Raw genomic sequence first — 23043 nt, 5'->3', positions numbered from 1 at the left:
GTGCCCCCTGAGGAATTTAAATTAAAATTGGGGAAGGGCTTGGATATCCACATGGTTGGATAAATCGCAGTTGAAGGCAGTGCATGAGGAGGACCGAGAGCCATGGAAAAGAAAGCAGGCCCGAGTATGCAGCCTTTCAGTGGGGGGTGCCTGAGATGGTTATGGAGGCTGGCCTTGGAGCACATGGGTAGTTGGGTCTCTCTCTGTCAGGATAACCAATCATTTGATCCATTCCTTTAGCCCCAATAAGAAGCTCTGTATATTAGAAAAGCTCAGGGGCTTGTTTGAAAGTCTCTATTGGTCTATGATTTATTGATGAGGGTAGTAATACCCAGGTCCATGAATCCCTATCCAAAACCCTTGGGCCCAGGCATTTTAGAAAGCAGTAACAGAGTGCATATTCTGCATATCACCTCCTGGGGTTTGGAGCAGCAATCACCATAATTGAAAACATTAATATTTCTGCAGCAAAACACACGAAATGGGATAAATTAAAACCATAAGCAACTTTATATTCATGTAGATCAGCTTTAGTTGCCAAGTGAGGTCAGGTCAGGTTTTGCCACCAAATAAGTTATGAAAGACTTCTGGTTCAGAGCATGTGGTTAAGGATGTGGACCTATGGGAACAATAATAATGATAATAATAATAATAATGTTATTAAACGGAGAACATATGGAACAACGATGATGTTTATTATCTTCCAGACACTGTTCTAAGCACTTACCTGGGTTTACTCCCTTAACCCTTAAGACAATCCCTTGCAGATTATTATTTCTGTCTTGAGAAAAAAATAAAAGGAAGCACAGAGAGTTAAGTAACTTGTCAGGTTGCAACTGTTAAGGGTCAAAACAGGATGGAAACCTAGGCAGTCTGGTCCAGGGGCTGCATCTTAAACCACTGTGCTTTGTCTTTGGGAGCAGGACACTGGAAGCAGGCATGTGTCCAAAGTTTACTCCTCTTAGGTTATTCACACTGATGACACTGTTTGAATGCCTCACATGTATAACAGCGAGCAGCAGTGATGGATACCTGGAAAGTGGAATTTTCATTTTCAGAGGGATCCAGAGTCAGGGACGACCTGGTTATGGCTCCTCAGCAGGGCTGGCACAAAAGCCCAGCCCCAGCTCACATTACCTTGTTTATTTCTCCTAGATAAACGAGTCCTGAGAGTTGCCCCTGTCCTATCGCTGGGCAAGAATGGAGGCCCCCCTGGTGAGTCTGGATGAAGAGTTCGAGGACCTTCGGCCCTGCTGCTCAGAGGACCGGGAGGAGAAACCACAGTGTTTCTATGGCTCATCTCCCCACCATCTAGAGGACCCCTCCCTCTCTGAGCTGGAGAATTTTTCTTCCGAAATAATCAGCTTCAAGTCCATGGAGGACCTCGTGAACGAATTTGACGAGAAGCTCAATGTCTGCTTTCGGAACTACAACGCCAAGACGGAGATACTCGCTCCTGTGAAGAACCAGTTCCAGATCCAGGAGGAGGAGGAGACCCTGCAGGACGAGGAGTAAGAAGTCTTAATTGCCCTCTGTTGCTTCAGACGCGAGCCCCGTAGTCTGGGGCTCCTTGACATAGAACTGGTTTCTGTCCAAGGGCTCGTGGCATATCACTTAGACTTTTCTGTGGTGGGGCAGGGCCCCAGTAATTGCTGACATTATACTATTATGTCCCTGTACAGTGACCTGTAGAGCTTTCTTAAAATGGGAACCTTAACGGAATGAAAGATTTTTAGAAAATAGGTTTTCTTTGATACGAAATGGAATTTTAGGAGCATGATCCATTTTAGGGTCTGCTATCTTCAGTTTTCTTTCTTTTTTTTTTCCTTTCCAAAGATTTATTTTGCACAAGCCTTCTATAGCTTTCTTTTTCCTCATTAAAGCACACATTTTACTTTGCTTGCATGTGGAGCTGTTTCCCTTATTATTTCTAGTAGCTTTAATTACATACATTAATTAGGATTCTTAACCCTTAGAAGGCTTACTTTCTGGGGAAAACAAAGAAGTAAACAATGGTGAACTGTTTGTTATAACAGCATTCTTCAGACTGGCAAATTTAGGATACATTTAATAATTTCTAGAAGCACATGTTACAGGACTTTTCCCTTCGCTGTCCACTGTTCTTGGTCACACCGCTTCGAAGAATGAAGAGGTAGATGGGGCAGACTGGTGGGCAGCAAAGCAAGGTTTATTGAGTGATAGTACAAAGCTCCTGAAGAAGGAGGGGACCCGAGAGGGTTGCCCCTCCTTTTTTAAAGATTTTATTTATTTGAGAGAGGGAGCATGAGAGAGAGCACAAGCAGTGGGGAGGGGCAGAGGGAGAGGGAGAAGCAGATTCCCCGCTAAGCAGGGGGCCCGATACAGGGCTCCATCCCAGGACCCCTGAAATCATGACCTGAGCCGAAGGCAGACACTTAACCAACTAAGCCACCCAGGTACCCCTTCAGTTTTCTTTATATCAGTAGTAATCCACCCAGATATTAGAAATAAGGACCAGGAAAAAATTAATTAACTGTGACAGAGGAATATGTCACTGGAACAGTTTGCTTCAAGAAGCAGCAGAATTATGAAAATCACCCGTTTACAAACCCTCCTCAGGACTGGAAAGTTGTCTACAAATGTTAAGATATGTCCAAACAAGAAAGCATACAAACTGAACTGAGAGCCCAGGGAATTACCTTGGGCACAGTAAAGGTGATAATTAGGTGACCTGGCTTTTGAGGAGGCAGAGTCCCTGTGTCACTTACTAGCCACCTCCTGGGGTCTTAACTGTAGTCAAGAAAAGGGCTTTGAGAAAAGTGCTGTTTGAGAAATGACTAGAAAAAGAAGGGGATAATTTGGTACATAAGTTAAAGAAGGGTGTTTCGGGCACTTAATAGAAAATAGGCCTGAATTCCCTGTAGAGAGAAAATATGCATCAATTGTTCTTTTTTTTTTTAAGATTTTTTTATTTATTTGACAGAGAGAGAGGCATAGCGAGAGAGGGAACACAAGCAGGGGAGTGGGAGAGGGAGACTCAGGCTTCCCGCGGAGCAGGGAGCCCGATGCGGGGCTTGATCCCAGGACCCTGGGATCATGACCTGAGCCGAAGGCAGACGCTTAACGACTGAGCCACCCAGGTGCCCCTGAATCAGTTGTTCTCAAGGAATCACACAAGAAATGTCAAGTAGTTGTAATGGAACTTTGGGGCAACTGGGCTTTTGGTTTCTCTTTTTATGAACTTGAGCTGGGGGGGGGGAGCGTTGCCATAAGTAAGTGGGGTAAGAGAATGTGTCCGAGACAAGGGAGCCTGACCTGTGTGGGAGGTAGTTGCTGACTTGATGACCCTGTGAGTGTACCCGGGCTCTGTGTCTGTCTGTCTCACTCACTATTATATCCCCATGTCTAGTATAGGGCTTGGTGTGTTGTAAGTAATCCAGGAATATTTTTTGAAGGAAATACTGAATGTCGAATGAATTGGGTGAGCCATTATGGCTGGCCTTGTAGGTGAAGGTAATGCATTTCCAGATCCACACCATTTCCTTCTCTCCTTTTTAATTAATGTTGGCCTGAAGTCATGATCAGAGAGAACATTTTACTCTGGTGACCAGTACTGTAACTGTGAGCTATGTGTTTTAATTCAGTTTTAACTTTGAAACTGATTCTTCTTAAATTCTGAGCCTGTTATAATTTGTTCAACTCCTGTAAGTCTAAAAAGAATGGCTCTGGGGCTTTATTATACAGAGTATTTTTTTTCATTCCTGGTGCAATGAACGAGACAACACCAAGACTGTGAATTATAATTTTCATACTCTTGCTAACTCACTGTGTGACCTTGGGCTAGTCACTTAACTCTAGTCGACTGTGTGGGTCCTCATCTCGGAAACCTCCAGAGCTCATTCTTGATGAAGCGGGGCTAAGGACTTGGAAAGAACCTAATTCCTTACCTCACCCAGGCTGTGCTCTGAAAATGACATTTTAAGATGTGTCCCATCTTTGCTTCCAACAAATCATTTCTTCCCTATCTAACCCCCCCCCGTCCCCGGCCCCGGCTCCCCACTGCCTCATTAAGGATGAAGGCCCAGTGAGCAGGTTCTTACTCTCTTCTAGCACATTAGCAGAGGCCACTCAATGTTAATTACCATCACATGGGGTTATTCCGCTCACCCTGATTTTTCTGACTTGCCTGCCTCATTGACTGCTTCAGCTAAAAGACCAAAGGTTGAATATTTCCTTAGAGATAAGGTACAGTTTGGGGATAGCACAGAGGGAGGAAGCTGGAACAGAGAAATTAACACTGTGCTTTCTAGGCGGTCAATGTATCTAAACCCTTCCAACTTAAAATAAAAATCAGAGTTAAATTGCACATTTTGCCTATAGATACCTATCCAGACACTGTAAAATTATAAACTATAAAATTATGATGAAGTAAGGAAAAAGATAATTTAATATCTAATCTGGATATGATTCTCCTGAGCATAGCTTGTAATAAACTTGCCTAGGTTTGGTATTGGGATGGGTATTTCATCCACAAATGGACTGAAAGTGTTTTGGCTGGGTTAGAGCTAAATAATAGAAACATAAAACAAAAGCTGTGAAATTCTTAGTCAAACTGACCTCCTTAAAGATAGCACAAGTCATAAAGCGAGTGCAGTAATTCCCTTTAAAGTTTGGATTTCTTTCTTTTCATGTGGAACTATTTGGCCAATAGGGAATTGGCTGAGATGTCAACTTAACTCTTGATTGTCAGGGCATGGAAGTTTTAGATACTACAGGAGAGTCAAATTTGAATAGCTATTTCCTGGTTGTAAGTTTAGAAACTTCCAGAATCTATTCTTTGCACATGTATGATCATCCTTTCCTTTGTCGTAAGGGATTGAATGCGGAGGCCAGAGACCCTTTAGGGACCTCAGCCCACCGCCTGCCTCACTGGGGTTGTGATAGGCCCTCTTACAGGCACCCTGGATGCAGAGGGGCCAAACATGTGAGAACAATCACAGTTTCCTGTTCTTTAGATAGAATTATTGGGTTAAAGGTGTTAAAAATAAAGTCTACACAGGGTCGCGCCTGTCTGACTCAGTCGGAAGAGCATGCAACTATTGATCTTGGGGTTGTGAGTTCTAGCCCCACGCTGGGTGTAGAGATGACTTAAACAAGTAAAAACTTAAAATCAAACAAAGTCCACACTGTAAATAAATACCCCGTAGTCAGCCATACTTGAACGTGAAGACAAGTAAATACCAAATACTCAGGGTAGGGAAAACCATGGATAACTGATTTTTAAGAAAGCTCTTTCTCTTCTCAGAGGTTGTTTCCCCAGAGGGCAGAGGTAGTATTGCTTCCATTTAAGTCCTTGAAAGAATCTAAAAAGTTGTTCGAAGCCATCATGTACTAATAATAATTCCTAAGTCTTAACTGCGAAACAAGTATTAACATACTCACGTGAACACACAGCCAAGTGTGGCTATCGGCTTGATTGGACACAAAACACTGGCTGAGAGCAGGAGCCAGCCTTGAGGGTATTAAGAGAAATGTTATCAAATTGGAATTCTAATAAGCCCTTTAGGCTAGCTCCCTGCCATGTTGTCAAGAATAGGTACAAAGAGGGGTGCGTGCGTGTGTGTGTGCGTGCGTGCGTGTGTGTTGGGGGCTGGGCAGGACTCACGTAGCCTTGATGGCCATGTTGCCAGTAGACCCAGATCTTTGTATTCGGGTCCTGTCACAACCCATCCTGCTCAGTCCGTTCACTCTGCCAGTGTCTGTTTCCGAATCCCTAGCCCTGTATGGTGAAAGATAGTTTAGTCTATTCCATAGGCACCTAAATAAGCCCAGGCCATAAACCATGCACACGAAGAGCCATTTCTGTCATTACAGGGACTGAGAGAGCAAACTGAATCACGGGTGCCATGGCAGCATAATGACAGGAATTGAGGCAACCTGTTTAATCTTGGCTCTTTGATAACAGAACTAGGAGGTAACATTCAGAGTCTCCCTTCCCTAAGATAAGAGTAAGTAGCGGGGTGCTTCTCAGGGAAGTAGAATTTCACAGTCCTCCTCAGGGTGCCTATAAAAGGGAGTATATTCATTCCCAAGGCCCCTGCTTGTGGGAGAATAGATAGCCTCTCTGGGGAGAAAGTCCTTCCCATTCTCTTCCTCACAAAAGCTTTGTGTTTTTCCCTCCCACCACCGGCTCTTCTGCTCCCGGCTCCCGCTCCAGTGGCTGGCTGCCTGCTGTGAGGGTTCTGCCTTTGGCTTCCATTTAACTGTCGCTGGGGCAGGAGAGCTAGACCGGAAGCCCTCATGGCCCCCGCTGCCCCCACCATTCCTCCTTTTGTAGACGGATGAAAGCATCCTGTCCAAGGATAATATAGTTAGAGAGCTTTCACGCAGAGCCGGTGTCTGAACTGCTGTTCTGGCTTGTGATTGGGAACTTGGTATATTATTCTCAAGCCCGTGCCAGTGCCCATCATAAAATTATAAAGAATCAGAATAGTCATGTGGTTAGGAATATAGGCTCTGTAGCCATATTGCCCAGTTTCAAATCCCACCTCTGCAATTACTGGCTGTGTGAACTTAGACAAGTTAACGGACTTCTCTGTTTCAGTTTTTTTCTCCTTAGGATCTGCCTTATAGAGTTGTGAGGAATGAATGAATTGATCCACAGAAAGGTTTAGAAGAGTATCTGGCTTATAGTCAATGCCCATGAAGTGTTGGCTGCTAGTGTTATTGTTACGTGGGCACTGAATGCGTGTGGGAGTGTGGGAAGGTATGCGAGCAATTACAGAGAGAAAGAGTCCTTCCATCTTAAAGGTTCTTTATGAACCTCAAAGGGGAAAGAGTACTTCAGAAAAGAAGAAGAAAATACGGACAAGACAGGAAAGAATGAGGATGGTTTGAAATCCTGAGGAGACAAGTGTGTATGGAGTCATCCCTAAAAATCTAGAATCAGAAGATAATATCCAGAGCATGTCAGTGAAGGCTCACATGAGAAAAGTTGCCCCTCCCTACATGATTTGACAGAATCCCTACTTGTCATTTTAAGAATGCACACAGTTTCAAGGTCATTGGCAAGTGTGCAGTTCATTAAAGTTCCCAGCTTCTATCCAGCCTAGGACAGGCACAAAAGGCTCCTGCCTATTTGGGGCTTTGCTGAATTTCATTTTCCCAGGCACTTGCTGCAGGGACAAATCCGAAGGTCAATGCCCGCATGCTTGTTGTTGATTCTTGCAGCAGAGAATGTAACACAGCGATGCAAGGAGAAGTGGTCCGCGGGCCTTCCCGGTGGGTGTGGTGCTGGGAGTTTTGTCTTGGAGACAGCAAATCGTGTTTGCCTCTCGGCTTTAGAATGCTACTGAGACTTGGTGTTTAGCATTAGGCTGGATTAATGAAGCTCTGATGGTGCCTGATGGAGATTGGATTATCACCCATGTTTAAGAAGCAGACTCTGAAATCCTGCTGAATGGATGTCTAATGAACACTTGATGAGTCCTCTCAAAGTGCTTTCTTGTAATTGTAGGAGAATAACGAATAAGCGGATCACCCAAGCATGGCTATGAAATTGTGTTTTCTTGAGTTCCTTCAATGTGCTTCATGACTGATTGTATACCTTGTGCGCTACGAAAAATCTCTTTGCTTCTATGCCCGCAAATCCTATAACATTCTGGATTTTACGTCTGTTAAGAGCACTCCCCTGTCCAAATTTCCAGTGTCTGTGCTCTTGTCCATCCTGCACTTACCTTTTCAGCATCTTACCCTGGATTTTGTCATGTTTTGAATTTGATCCATATGTATACTTAGTTGCTTATCTTTAAATGGCTGTTTCCTTATATTAGTCAATCTAAATAAAGTTTACCTTCTTAGACCTTGTTTTCGTAGGTATCGCTGGTGTTTGACATGCGTAGGCACCTGAGGGAGATTGCATAGAGCCCTCATTTATCATTAGCTAATATTAACTCAAGTGTCACTGGCTACCTTGGATGGCATCATTTTAGGAACTTGGTTTACTGATTTACATTAATCTCTCAGTGTTGACTCATTTGTTTATTTTCCTGTGTGTGAGAGTTTGTGACTTTGGGTAACTTCCCCTAACCTCCAAGAAATGTTTCTGAGATAAGTGAGTTAAATGCCCTGAATTGTAGAAAAGCGTTTCTTATAATGTACATATCGGAATTTTTAAAAGAAATGTAATAAAAGGAGCCCCATGTTCCCTCACTAAAAACCAACTGTTAGAGGGTATTGATTGATTCCTTTCATATATTTGCCTTAGAGCGTCCACGACGGGAGACTTCTATTGCTAGAGGGCGGCATTGTACCACCTGTGGGCTCTCTAGAGCATTTTGGGTAATAAGTAAGCATGAATAGCATTGGCATTATCCCCTTAGCTACATTAGATATCAAGGAGTTAATTCTTTTTTTTAAATTATTATTATGTTATGTTAATCACCATACACTACATCATTAGTTTTTGATGTAAAGGAGTTAATTCTTAACCATTTAGGTTGCAGGCCTCTGAAATTGAAATGCATCTAAACTCTATGATGGCCCTGATCTTAATGAGATTCAGCCAGAAAATCTGCCCCAATATTCACCTGCCTGTCTATATCTATCTATCTATCATCTATCATGATCTTCCTCCTTCTCTCTCAATCTTCTTTGCCCATAGGAAAGGAAAGGAAACATGGGCATTTTTTAATTTTTATTTTTATTTTTTTAAAGATTTTATTTATTTATTTGAGAGAGAGAGAATGAGAGATAGAGAGCACGGGAGGGAAGAGGGTCAGAGGGAGAAGCAGACTCCCCGCTGAGCAGGGAGCCCGATGCAGGACTCGATCCCGGGATTCGAGGATCATGACCTGAGCCGAAGGCAGTCGCTTAACCAACTGAGCCACCCAGGCGCCCCATGGGCATTTTTTTAAAGATTTTATTTATTTGTTTGACAGAAAGAGACAAAGCGAGAGAAGGAACACAAGCAGGGGGAGTGGGAGAGGGAGAAGCGGGCTTCCCGCGGAGCAGAGAGCCCTATGTGGGGCTCCATCCCAGAACCCTGGAATCATGACCTGAGCCGAAAGTAGATGCTTAACAACTGAGCCTCCCAGGTGCCTCCAACATGGGCTTTTCTTTTCTTTTCTTTTTTTAAAAGATTGTATTTATTTATTTGACACAGAGAGAGAGAGCACAAACAGGGGGAGCGGCAGGCAGAGGGAGAAGCAGACTCCCCACTGAGCAGGGAGCCCGATGTGGGACTCGATCCCAGCCAGGACCCTGGGATCATGACCTGAGCCGAAGGCAGACGCTTAACCGGCTGAACTACCCAGGCGCCTCCAAAATGGGCATTTCTTAGGTTCATGACACATGAACTACTTGGTCGAGGGGCAGATTTATTTTCAGGGGCAATTTATTTTTTGGCAGAGGTGATTTGAGTGTAGACTCTATCATTTATATCTCAATGGTGAGAAAGCCCTCTTCTCTTAAGCAAGCACCTTTCATGCTGAAGCCCCTGGTCCATTCTCTTGGCTCTTTCTTTCCTGGTAGTGCCTCTAATTCCGTTTCTAAGCTGCTTTGCTCTTGCATGCTGGAAGGCAGATGATCTCAGCCTGGCACACACAGAAGCCTCTCTCCTCCCCTGGCCCAGCTCTTCCTTCCTCCAGGCGGGGCTAGGCCACAGATGTGTGCTAATAAGAGCTTCTCTTTGTTTACAGGGTTTGGGATGCTCTGACAGACAATTACATCCCTTCACTCTCAGAAGACTGGAGGGACCCAAACATGGAGGCTCTGAATGGCAACAGCTCTGATACTGAGGTACCTCTCTGGGGCCCCTTACTTAATACGGCTTAAGAAGATGTGGATTCCAGTTAGAAAATCATTCAGTAATTCAACAGTCTTCCCCATTAGGTAATGAAACTCAGCAACAGCTCCAAAACATTGCCGGGAAGGCAGGAGTTGTGGAGGAGGTGAACAATAAGATGAGGGGACATCCAGTGTATACGAGGTGATTCGAATGGCTATCTGTAAAAAGTGTAAATGCAAATTACTCTGTGGTTGATCTGTGTCCTGCAACGTGCAAAATAAGGTGGTCTGAAAGTAAGGGGAAGAGAGTGACCATAACAGGCTTCTCTTGTGTTCAAATAATAATGATTAAAAAAAAAAAATCAAGTTTTCCTATCTAAAATGAACTGTTCAGTCCCACCAAAAACAAGATGGCAAATACTGATAGATTTGTGGCAAGGTCAAAGCCTGGCAAATGACCAAAGCTGGGGCCTAGACATTAGTGAGGTGGCCACTCAATGGGGAGTGGCCAGTGAGATGGTTATAGACTCAACCAAGAAGACGTTTATGCAGCTGAACCTGAGTCACATTCTGTGCTTACTGATGCCAAAGAAGAAAGTAGCCTAAAGACTTCTGAATAAAGAGAATTCTTGTTTTGAGTTGATTTGCATGGGCTATGAGAAGTGTCCTTTCAGAAGATCCAAATGGCCCTTCCTAGCTGAATCTACGTATAGAAAAGTAAAATCATTTAATAGCTCTGTCCTTTCTAAAAGCCGATTTCTGCCTTGCTTGGTTTTCTGGTTTCAGCTGTATAGGAAATTTGACAATTTCTTATCAGGAAAGGCTGTTACGCCCTGTGGGCTCAGCAAATGGGGGAAAGGGAGGTGGATCTCATCTTCCTACGTCCTCCAGAATTGAGTCCAAGTAAAAGAGCAAGAGACACATTTCCCTTACTGGGCAATATTTCTGCAGATCATTGCTCCAAATAGCACAGCAAAGAGATCAGCAGTCGGCTGATTTGTTGAAAAGGTGGCTGTACATCCTTAACTCTTTTAATAATTAGCAATCCAAAATTCTCAAAACCGCAAGGTTTCACTGATGGGGTAGGTAAGGTGGCGACTTTGACACTAGGAGATTCGGGACAAGCCTACTCAGTGTGGATACAGGAGGCTGCGTCCCAAGTCCTGTTTTGGCTCCCGACTGCTTATTTTCTCTTGAGATGCTAATGTGTATCCTTACTCCAAATGCAAAGGACGAGGAGGCAACCATGGAATAATCTAGTTACTGAAATGAAATCAGGTCCATCATGGTGCAAAAGGCAGATTTTGCTTTGTTATCTCTTTGGCCACCTTTCCAACTCATTTTGTGGATTAAGCCAAAGGATGTATAAGATAGCCTGCCCTTCTTAAGGTCTCTAATTTATCCTCATTTGCAGATTTCCCTCAAGAGGGTTAATATTTCAGGGCAAATTGAATGACCCTGAGAAGGATGATCTTGAGTTCCACTCCTTGTGAAATTTCTTCCATCCAACCCATGGGAAAATGACAGGGTAGCAAAAGTGGATGGATTAAGGCTGTTTTATTTCATCTCCTTTATTATCAGGATTCATTACAGTAGAAGCTCTTTTAACCGACCTCAGTTTAAATGATTTGCTAGATTAACCAGCGCTCTGTATTCCTGTAAGAGAGCGGCCGACCCAGTGCCCTTGACTTGCTGAATGCAAATAGCTGGTAGGCTTCTTTGCGCAAGCCCTCATAGCTCTTCTTCTACTTAAGGGGTTCATCACCAAGAATCAGTTGTGTTTGTTCCTAAACCTCTTTATGCTTGTCTTTGTGACTCTAAGAAATGTAATCAAACATTATAGAAACTGTTGGATTATGACAGCAAAGAGAGTCGTGTTTTGCTTTTTTAAAATCAAAGTAACACATGTACATAGTCTTTTTCTTAAAAAATATTTTATTTATTTATTTGAGATAGAGCGAGAGAAAACATGAATGGGGAGGGGGGGAAGGGGTAGAGGGAGAGGGAGAAGCAGGCTCTCCACTGAGCAGGGAGCCCGATGCGGGGCTCAATCCCAGGACCCTGAGATCATGACCGGAGCTGAAGGCAGACGCTTAAGCGTCTGAACCACCCAGGCGCCCCACACATTGTACATAGTCTTAAAAGTCAAATAATACTTTAAAAATATTATAAGACCTAAAGCCTCCCCACCTCCCCTGCCACCAGCAGCTCCTGACTTGTCTTTCCTTACTCCATAGAGGCAACCACTTTTATTTCTTTTGGCATATATCTCAAATTTTCTAAGTAACACATTTATATTGCTGTTCGCTTGATGATGAAAATCAACAGTTTGGGCTGTTATCTATTAACTTTATACTATAGAAGATAAGATTTAACACTTTCACACCACCTCAAATATTCACACTTAGCCTTCCCCCTTCTAATAGAGGGTTGTCACCAATTTATAGTGAAATCAATATTAAATATAAAAACAGTCATAGCTATGTAAGTACTATTTCTTACTGAATCATGTAGTGTTGTATAAGAATATTTTTTATACAACCTTTTGTTTAACTTGGAGTAAAGAATTATCTTGTTTTTTATTTGCTTAATTTTCTGTATACCTATCCATCAATAGTTCAACCCCAAACTCTGAGTGAAATTTAAATCTCACAATATGGTTAAAAAAACCCCAGACATTCAGGGGTGCCTGGGTGGCTTAGTTGGTTGGACGTCTGCCTGCAGCTCAGGTAGTGATCTCAGGGTCCTGGGATGGAGCCCTGCACCTGCATCAGGCTCCCTGCTCAGTGGGCAGTCTGCTTCTCCCTCTGCCTCTGCCCCTCCCCCGCGCCCCACCTCCCTTGTGCTCTCTCTGTCAAATAGATAAATAAAATCTTAAAAAAAAAAATCAGACATTCTATCAATTCTTTTTTTTTTTTTTTTTGGTCTTGAAAACATCCAAATGAGTACCTCCATCTTTCTACTATAACCTAGTCTGGTTGTGTTCTAGATCTAGTGTACAGCTATTGTCGTGGGACTTTTCTTCACTTTCATCCCCGGGGATTCTTCCTGCCTGACTGCTATATTTTTTTTATCTTTCTGGGTATATTCCCTTGTTTTGGTGGGAAAAAAAAATTCACTATATTCTTGAGAAAGGGTACAGAGGAATATGTTTTTCAGAATATACTAGAATGTCTTTAATTTCCTGTCATATACTTGATTGAGAGTTTGATTTGATAATTATTTTAGGTTGCAAAATTTTTTTTTACCTGGAATTCTGAAGGCATTGTTCTCTTATCTTCCAGCTTTCCCTTGCTCTTGAGAAGCCCTCAAATCCATTCTGATTCTCCTTTAATATGTGACTTCTCTTTTGGTTCTTTCTGAAAGCGTTTAGGATATTCTTTTTTCTTTCTCATTTGAACTTTTCCATTGATGTTTCTTATAGTGAGGTTCCCTCCCCCCACCATTCATTCTGCATTATACTTCGTGGGCCCTTTCAGTCTGGAAGCTCATGACTAAATTGTGGCATGTTTTCTTGTGTTATTTCTCTGAAGATGAATTATTTCTGTTTTCTGCCTCTATTGAGATGATTATGTATGTCGTTCTCTCCTTTATGATGTTAATGGGATAAATGACATGAACTGATTCTCAAATATTAAGTCAACCTTGCATTATTGAGATAAACCCAACTTGGTCATGGTGTATTATTCTTTTCTTTTATTTCATTGTGTGGTTTTCTTTTTTCTCATAGCTTTACTGAAGGATGATTGGCATACAATAAATGGCACATTTTCAAGTTTTCAATTTGATAAGTTTTGACATATGTATACATCTGTGAAACTATCACCACAATCAAGATATCGAGCATGTCCATTAACCACTCCCTTTCACCCCCCAATCTCCAGGCAACCCATTTCTGTCACTATAGATTAGTTTGCGTTTTCTAGAATTTTGTATAAATGGGATCATGGAGCAGATACTCTTTTTTTTGGGGGGGGTCTGGCTTTTAAAAACTCAGTATAATTATTTAGATATTCATCCATTTGGTTGCTTATATCAACAGTTCACTCCTTTTTATTGCTGAGGGTTGTTCCATTATAGAGATATACCATAATTGGCTATTCATTCACCTGTTGATGAACATTTGGGTTGTTTTTGAATGTTGTAAATAAAGCTATTATGAATATTCTTGCCTAAGTCTGTTTGTAGACCTATGTCTCCATTTCTCTTGGGTAAAAAAAAATCTATGAGTGGAATGTTGGGGTCTTATGGTAAATGTATGACATTTTTAAGAATCTGCCAAACTGTTTTCCAATTTGAGAGCTCCACTTAGTCCATATCCTCACCAACACCTGATATGGACAGCCTTTAACATTTTAGACTTTGGAGTAGTCATATAGAGTACCTTATTTTGGTTAAATTTGCACTTCCTTAGTAACATGATATTGAACATCTTTTCATGTGCTTAGTTATCATCTGTGTATCTTCTTCAGTGAATCCTTTGCCCACTGTGTATTCTTGTTAAGTTGCTATTGTGCTTTATATTAAAAGATAAAATGAGGCATACTAAAATTTTAAGAGTTTATTTAACTAAGATCAAATAGGACAGCCCCAAACCCAAAGTGCTTAGGAGTGCTCCACCAACGGGAACTAGAGGAACACCTTTTATATAGAAAAGGTGGAAGCAAAGGAAGAAAATTATTTGACTGGCTATAGCTTAAATAGTTGTATTATTTGGGAAAGCCTAGTTGGCTGTTTGTGATTGGTTGTTCTTTGATTTGAATTCTTACCCTTGAGGCATTAGAGGCTTAGGTTTTGGTTTGCTTGGTAGGCTATTAAGGCATTAAAACCACCTCAGTCTAATGGCTTCCTTGTGTAATTAACTTAACACATACATTCTAGACATAGTCCTTTGGCTGATATATGTTTTACGCACATCTTCTTGTCTATGGATTGCCTTTTAACTTCCTTAACCTATTTTGAAGGTCCAATGTTTTTTAAATGCGATGAAGCCCAGTTTGTTGCTTTTTTTCTTTTTATAGTTTGTGCTTTGTGTGCAGTATTTAAGTAGTCATTGATATTTTTTTCACAAGTCTTCTAGAAGTTGTATAGTTTTAGCGCATCTGTGGCTTATGATTCATTTCAAGTTAGTTTCTGTATATGGTGTAGGGTAAGGGTCAAAGTTCATTTGTGTGTGTGTGTGTGTGTGTGTGTATCCAATTGTTCTGGTACTACTAATTGGAAACATTATTCTTTCCCTATTAAATTGTCTTGGCACCTTTGTCGAATATCAATTGACCATATATGTGTGGATCTATTTCTGAATTCTTTATTCTGTTTCATTGATGTGTGTCTATCTCTATGCCAATACCATGCTGTCTTCATTACTGTAGCTTTGTAATAAGTCTTGATATAAAGTAGCACAGCTGCTGACCCTTGAACAACACCGGTTTAAACTGTGTGATATTTTGGGGGAAAAACAGTACTGTACTGTAAATGTGTTTTCTCTTCCTTATGATTTTCTTCGTAACATTTTCTTCTCTCAAGCTTACTTTATTGTAAAAATACAGTATATAATACATATAAAATGCCAAATATGTGTTAATCAGCTGTCTATATTATCAGTAATGTTTCTGTCAACTTAACCAGTAGTTAAGTTTTGGGGGAGTCAGAAGTTATATGTAGATTTTTGACAATGCCGGGCATCCGCACCCTTAGCCCCTGCATTGTTCGACGGTCAACTGTATAAGTCTTTCAACTTTGTTCTTTTTTTTTTTGACGTTGTTTTGGCTATTTTTGGTCCTTTGCATTTCAGTATAAATTTTGGAATCAGCTAATTAATTCCTCTAAGTTGCTGGAAATTCAACTTGTGACTGTGTTAAATCCATAGATCAATTTATATATGTAGATCAATTTATATGTTAATGTGGTGAATTACACGAATTGATTTTCAAATATTAAACCAACCTTTCATTCTTAAGTAAACCCCACTTAGTCATGATATAGTATCCATTTTATATAATGTGGGATTTGATTTGCTAATATTTTATTAAAGACTTTTGTGTCTCTGTTCACAAGGAAATTTTTCTGTAATTTTCTTGTAATGTCACAACATGAATTGGGAATTTTTCTTTCTCTAGTTTCTGAAAGAGTTTGTCTTAGATTCGTATTACTTCTCCCTTACATGTTTGGTAGACTACACCAGCGAAGCCATCTGGACCAGGGGTTTTCTCTGTGGAAGGTTTTTGATGATGCATTCAATTTCTTAAATAAATATAGGGGTGTTCAGATTTTCTGTTTCTTCCTTCAGTTGATTTTGGTAAATAGTGTTTTTTGGGGAGTTTTTTCATTTAATCTAAGTAATTGAAGTATTGACCACAAAGTTGTTTATGATATGCTCTTATTATTTTAATGTTAGTACAATCTCTACAGATCTTACTATAGTGATGCTCTCCTTTTTATTTCTGATCTGCTAATTTGTGTTTTCTTCTCCTTCTCTCCCTCTCCTTCCCCTCTCCTCTCTTCAGTCTCATTATGGGTTTATCACTTTTTGTGTGTGGGGGGGGTTATCACTTTTATTAATCTCTCCAGAGAACCCCTCTGGGCTTCTTCTTTTCCTTTGTTGTTTGTTCATTTTCTAATCTGTTGATTTCTTTCCTTAACTTTATTATTTCCTTCCTTATACTTAGTAGGCTTTTACTAAGCCTCTTAAGGTGGGAGCTTAGATCAGATTTTAAACTTTAAAAATAATTGTCTTAGTCCACCCGGGCTGCTATAACAAAATACGACAGACAGGGTGGCTTATAAACAACAGAAATTTATTTCTCACAGTTAAGGAGCCTGGACATCCAAGATCAGGGTGCCAGCATGATTAGGTTCTGGTGAAGGTGCTCTATTGGCTTGCAGACTGCCAATTTCTGGCTGTGTTCTTACATGGTACAAGGAATCTCAGGAGCTCTATGGAGCCTCTTTTATAAGGTACCAATCCCATTCATGAGGCCTCTACCCTTATGACCTAAGCAAATCCCTGAGGCCCCACCTCTTAATACCATCACGTTGGGCATTAAGATATCAACAAATGAATTTTGGGAGGACACAAATCTTCAAACCAGCAACAACATAAGCACCTTAAAATAATAAAATTTCCTTTAAGCATTGCTTTACCTGAATCCCACAATTTTAAGATGGTATGTTTTTACTAACCTCAGTTTGAAATATTTTCTAATTTCTCTTGTAATTTCTTCTTTGACCTATGGGTTATTTAGATGTATGTTACTTAATTTCAAAATGTTTGGGGATTTTATAGTTATCATTTTGTATTGATTTCTGATTTAATCTTGTCAGAGAACACAATCTGTACAAATTCAATCTTTTAAAATATATTGGGATTGATATATAGCCCAGCATATGTTGTATATTATGAATGCGTTATGTGCCGTTGAAAAGCATGTATATTCTGTAATTATTGGTTGTAATGTTCTGTAAAGGTCAACTAGATTAAGTTGGTTTATAGTATTGTTGAATTCTTCTAGCTCTTAACTGAGTTTTTTGTCTGTTTATCCATTACAATTGATTTTTTTGTTTTAAGTTTTATTATTGAAGTATAATTGATGTACAATGTTAAATTAGTTCTCTTTTCAGGTGCACAACATAGTGAGTTGACAATTCTATACATTATGCAATGCTTAACCATGATAAGTGTAGTTACCAGCTGTCGTCATACAATGTTATTACAATATTATCGACTGTATTCCCTTTGCTATACTTTTCATCTCCATGATGGATTGATTGATTAATTTTAAGTAAGCTCTACACCCAACATGGGACTTGAACTCACGACCCTGAGATCAAGAGTCACATGCTCTACCAACTGAACCAGCCAGGCGCCCCTTGACTTGTTTATTTTATAACTGGAAGTTTGTATCTCTTAACCCCCTTCAGCTATTTTGCCCATGTCTCTCCCCACCACCCTTCCCTCTGGCAATCACTAGTTTGTTCTCTGTATTTATATTTTTGTTTGTTTTGTCTTTTAGATTACACATATAAGTGAAATCATGGTATTTGCCTTTCTCTGTCTGGCTTATTTCACTTAGCATAATACCCTCTGGGTCCATTCATGTTGTCACAAATGGCAAAATCTCATTCTTTTTTATGGTTGAATAATATTCCATTATATATAGATATATACGTCACATCTTCTTTATCCATTCATCTATCAATGGACACTTGGGCCGCTTTCATATCTTGGCTATTGTAAATAATGCTGCAATAAATGTAGGGCTGCATATTTTTTTTTGAATTAATGTTTTCATTTTCTTTGGGTAAATACCCGGTAGTGTAATTACCAGATTGTATCATGTTTCTATCAATCCATTTACTTTTCTTTTTTTTTTAAAGATTTTATTTATTTATTTGAGAGAAAGAATGAGAGAGAGAGAGAGCACATGAAGGGGGGAGGGTCAGAGGGAGAAGCAGGCTCCCTGCCGCGCAGGGAGCCCGATGCGGGGCTCGATCCCAGGACCCTGGGATCATGACCTGAGTGAAGGCAGTCGCTTAACCAACTGAGCCACCCAGGTGCCCTCAATCCATTTACTTTTCACCTGTGTCTTTGTTTATTTTTTTTTTTAAGATTTTTAGAATTTATTTATTTATTTGACAGAGACACGGCGAGAGAGGGAACACAAGCAGGGGCAGTGGGAGAGGGAGAAGCAGGCTTCCTGCCAAACAGGGAGCCTGATGCGGGGCTCGATCCCAGGACCCTGGGATCATGATCTGAGTGAAGGCAGATGTTAATGACTGAGCCACCCAGGCGCCCCTGTCTTTATGTTTAATGTGTGTCTTTTATAGATTGCATACAGTTAAATCTTTTATGTTTAGTCTGACAATGATGATCTATGCTTTTTGGTTTATTGAGTTTAGTTCATCTGCATAGTATTCAGTTCATTAGCATTTAAAATAACTTTAATAGTTTGTGTTTAGGGGTATGATCTTGCATTTCTCTTTGTCCTATCTGGGTTTTTTGTTGTTGTTCCTCTGTCCCACTTTCCTTGCCTTCTTTTGTGTTAATCAAATTTTCTTGGTATTCCATTTTCTTTCTTCCATTGGATTTTATTATTTTTATTTTTTAAAGATTTTATTTATTTATTTGACACAGAGAGAGCAAGCACAAGCAGGGGGAGTGGCAGGGCATAGGGAGAGGGAGAAGCAGATTCCCCACGGAGCAGGGAGCCTGAAGTGGGACTCGATCCCAGGACCCTGGGATCATGACTTGAGTCGATGGCAGACGCTTAATGACTGAACCACGCAGGCGCCCCTCTTCCTTTGGACTTTAGCTATACCTCTTTGTGTGCTTGTTTTTTGTTTGTTTTGTTTTTGTTTTTTACTGACTGCTCTAAGGATTACACTCTGCATTATTAAGTTATCATAGTCTATTTAGGATTCAGATTTTGCTACTTCACATAAAATGTAAAACACTTTCAACAGTGTAAGTGTATTCCTGTCATCCTTTGTGCTTGTCGTCATAAAATTTACTTCAGTCCACATTCTTACCCCACAACACAAGTTATTATTTTTGCTCTAGACAGTTAGTTGTCTTTTAAAGAAATGAGGAGAAGGAAAAAACATAATTTTTTTATATTTACCCTTTCTGGTGTTATTTATTTCTTCCTGTAAATCTGATTTTTAAGCATTTTTTTTTCAGGCCAAAAATCTTTCTATAATATTTCTTGTAGTGTTAGTTCACAGGTGACAGATTCTCAGCTTTCATTTGTTTCATGTTTTCCCTTCTTTCAATGATCACAGCCTTGCACTGTCTGTGCCCAGTGCCTCAAAACAATCGGCTCTTAGATTTTGTCCAGATTTATACTTGTATGTGGCAGGGAAAGTCCAGTACTAGCTACTCTTTTGTGGCTGAAAGAGGCCATCTCTTCTGTTTTTGCTTTTCAGAATTCCTTTTATTCAAGTGCTGGACTTAAACTGATCTTTTGCTTCTTCTCCCTTCCCATTCTCTATCTACTTATTTTCTTTTACTCTCTAGGTGATTTTCCCAGCCTTATCTTCAACTCTTCTACTGAAAATACAAATTTTGCTACCATAATTTTGATTTCTAAGAGCTCGCTCTTGTTGTTTTTTAAAATTAATTCTACTAAACAGGCCATGTTTCAAAGAAGCAATGTTTTCTTGATATCCCTCTGAGTGCAGTAATGATAGGAAGGAGTCTCTCCTGCCCTCTGTATAGCTTTTGATTTACCTTTCCTATGTATTTGCTTTAGTCCCTGTTTTTCATGTCGGGGATTGTCTGCAAATGTTTGACAATCCTTGGGCATATTTAAAAGTGAGGCTAGACTCACAGAGATCTTCCTGTGGGGACAGGGCTTGTCTCCTACTGGCCCCCACTGTAATGATCAGTAAGGACCTGGTCATTTTGCTGGGACACCCCAAATATTGGCATGTATCTGTACGTCTCTTATTTGCACAGTGTAACAGAAGTGTATTGACCACTAAGTGGAGTCCTCCAATGTTTTGCTTGAGGAGGATAAGCCTGACTGCCAGCATCCTTGGAGCCTAATCAGGGCAGGAGGCTGAGGGTCTCTGGTGAGTATGTAGACTTTCACTTAATCCCTCTGTTTTCGGCAAGATCCCTCACCCCTGTTTTCAGGTGGCCTGGTGTCTCTTAGGTCCAAGTCCTCCTTAGCTCAACCTTTCCAAAGTGAAACCGCCACCTCTTTTCATGGTGAGAAGGTAGTAGTTGTCTTTCTTCATGGGAGAGGAGAAGAGACTTGGGGTCTCACTGTTCCTATGAAGAATCTTGGCAGATCCTTCCCTTTGCAGCCCCACCTCCCAGTGCCCCTGAAGTCTCCGATTCTAAAGTCTTTCAGCATTTTTGGGGTGAAAGCACATACTTTGGGAAGCTTTCTCCCATAGGGCTTAACCCTCTAGCCTGCTAGCTCAGCATCTGCTTTCTAGCATCTCATTGGCCGCTGTCTTTCCTCGGGTTTGTTTTCTACTTGCAGGATATTGTCTTTCAGTCCTTTTGCTCTCACTTTAGTGGGGTTTCAGAAGGAAGAGGAGATAGGGGCGCCTGGGTGGCTCAGTTGGTTGAGCGACTGCCTTTGGCTCAGGTCACGATCCTGGAGTCTTGGGATCGAGTCCCACATCGGGCTCCCAGCTCAGCGGGGAGTCTGCTTCTCCCTCCGACCCTCTTCCCTCTCGTGTTCTCTATCTCTCATTCTCTCTCTCTCAAATGAATAAATAAAATCTTAAAAAAAAAAGAAGGAAGAGGAGATAAATGTGTGTGCTCAATCACCTATGTATCTTCCTTCTGCTATTAAAAAAATGGAAGGCCCCTGGGTGGCTCAGTTGGTTGAGTGTCGTCTGCCTCCAGTTCAGGTCATGATCCCAGGGTCCTGGGATCGAGTCCCACATCCAGCTCCCAGCTTCTCCCTTTCCCTGTGTGCTTTCCCTCTCTCTTTCTTTCTTGCTCTTGCTCTCTCTCAGATAAATAAATAAAATCTTAAAAAAAAAAACGGAAACGGGACCCATTTAAAAAGGGTGTTCTGATGTGGATGATAGAAGGACAGTGTGGAACCTCTATTCAGAAGCCCATCGTGGAGAAAAAGGCATTGACCTTACATTAGGAGCTTGGGGGAAAAATAAGTATATTCTTTTAAATATGCTCAAGCTATGTAGTATTATTATTTACAACTCTCCACATTTATTGGGTTTCTCAATTAATCAATATTCTGTTCCTGACTTATATAAAAGATAGTCTCTTTTATCCCTGTAACGGTAATTAATAGCAGGTGGTGGTTGTCTTGGACAAGTGGAAAAAAAGTCCAGGACCGTGCGTTCAACCCTTCTGTTTTCCAGGTAACTGAGCAGCTAAGTTGTCTGTGGAGGCGGACTGACTATAGGAGGGGATAGTGTGACCATTCCTCCCTCTTTCATTTGTTCATTAATTCTTTCACGAAACTTCTGTTGTCTACATGCTGTTTGCTGTGCTCTGGTGGGTCTCCCTGTGGGGATTCCGAGGCGTTGACTTAACCCCACACCGATATTTCCTGGTTGGTCACAAGCATGAAGGGATATTGTTGTCTTTTCTCCGGGCTGGGTGCATGTCGTGGATTTTTTTTTTTTTTTTAACTTGTTGACTGAAGGTGAAAATGGATCTTTGTTCTCTTAATTTTGGTCAGGAAGGCAACCACCTATGTGGAACAAGTATGATAAGGGGAGGGAAATACAATGTATTAGAGACTCCCTTTCTTTTTTTTTATTTTTTAGAAGATTTATTATTTATTTGAGAGAGAGAGAGAGCACAAGTGGAAGGGGCAGAGGGAGGGGGAGATAGAATCTCAAGCACCGGTTGGTTCAGTTGGTTAAGCTCCTGCCTTTGGCTCAGGTCATGATCCTGGGATCAAGCCCCAAGTTGGGCTCCCTGCTCAGCAGGGAGTCTGCTTCCCCCTTTCCCTTTGACCCTCCCCCACTTGTCCACCCAGGGTCTCTCTCTCTGTCTCTCAAGTAAATAAATAAAATCTTTAAAAGAAAAAAAAAGAATCTCAAGCAATCTCCATGCTGAGTGCAGAGCTCAATTTGCGGCTCGGTCTCAGGACCTGAGCTGAAACCGAGTCAGTCGCTCAGTCGACTGCACCACCCAGGCACCCCATAAAATACAGTTTTATACCTATCATTGGTGTGACATTACCTTGATTTAGCTAGGGTACAGAGAAATGAGGATTCTTCTATGCTGGTGGTAGAATGTAAATCTGTCAGTGAGACTCCCTTTCTTGTGAATAGAATCATCTGGATTGCTCTGACAAGAGACACTGGTTAATAGTCACTTTCGAACACAAGGACTCAGTGTCATTTTAGTCCTCACTCAGACTACTGTTCCGCAAGATTTAGCAGCATGATAGGCCCCAGGGAAGGTTCCCTCACTTAGCGCCAAGCTTTAAGCTACCACATCACAACCTTAAAGGCACACCCTTTAGGGAAAGCAGAAGGCAGAAACAGCCTGCCAAGGAGGATGGCCAGACCCGTTCTGGCTCTTGGTCTTCTTTCCTCCATTCTGGAAAGATGTCACTTGGAAGGATGATTTTTCTTAGAAGAATCATGGTTCACTTCTACAGTGTGGAACCAACTTGAGTTTCAGTCTACACAGAAATTCAGCCCCAAATGACCTGGCCTGCAGGTTGTTTGTGGCTCTAGCCTTCCCATCGTCACACAAGAGGCTAAAGAAACTCCCTGTGGTGATTTCTAGGTCTCTGGCATCTGTTAAGAATAAGAGGATCCATATACTTGTCC

General features: G+C 41.2%; 1 protein-coding gene across 4 annotated transcripts in view; it reads left to right on the top strand.

Annotated features, from left to right (window-relative positions):
- FEZ1 (fasciculation and elongation protein zeta 1) overlaps positions 1-23043 on the top strand; it is a 44005-nt gene that overhangs the window by 4436 nt on the left and 16526 nt on the right. For all 4 annotated transcript variants that reach the window (XM_025893957.2, XM_025893956.2, XM_025893958.2 and 1 more), the window contains exons 2-3: positions 1156-1511; positions 9678-9777. In XM_025893957.2, the coding sequence (XP_025749742.1) occupies positions 1201-1511; positions 9678-9777 (411 nt within the window). In that variant the 5' untranslated portion in view covers positions 1156-1200. The remainder of the gene's footprint in view (positions 1-1155; positions 1512-9677; positions 9778-23043) is intronic.

Source organism: Callorhinus ursinus, unplaced genomic scaffold, assembly GCF_003265705.2.
Source record: "Callorhinus ursinus isolate GAN/ISIS: 27379988/994484 unplaced genomic scaffold, GSC_fseal_2.0 scaffold19, whole genome shotgun sequence".
NCBI classification, from domain to species: domain Eukaryota; kingdom Metazoa; phylum Chordata; class Mammalia; order Carnivora; family Otariidae; genus Callorhinus; species Callorhinus ursinus.
Note: the sequence above shows the minus strand (reverse complement) of the source record. Positions and strands in the feature narration are given on the sequence as shown.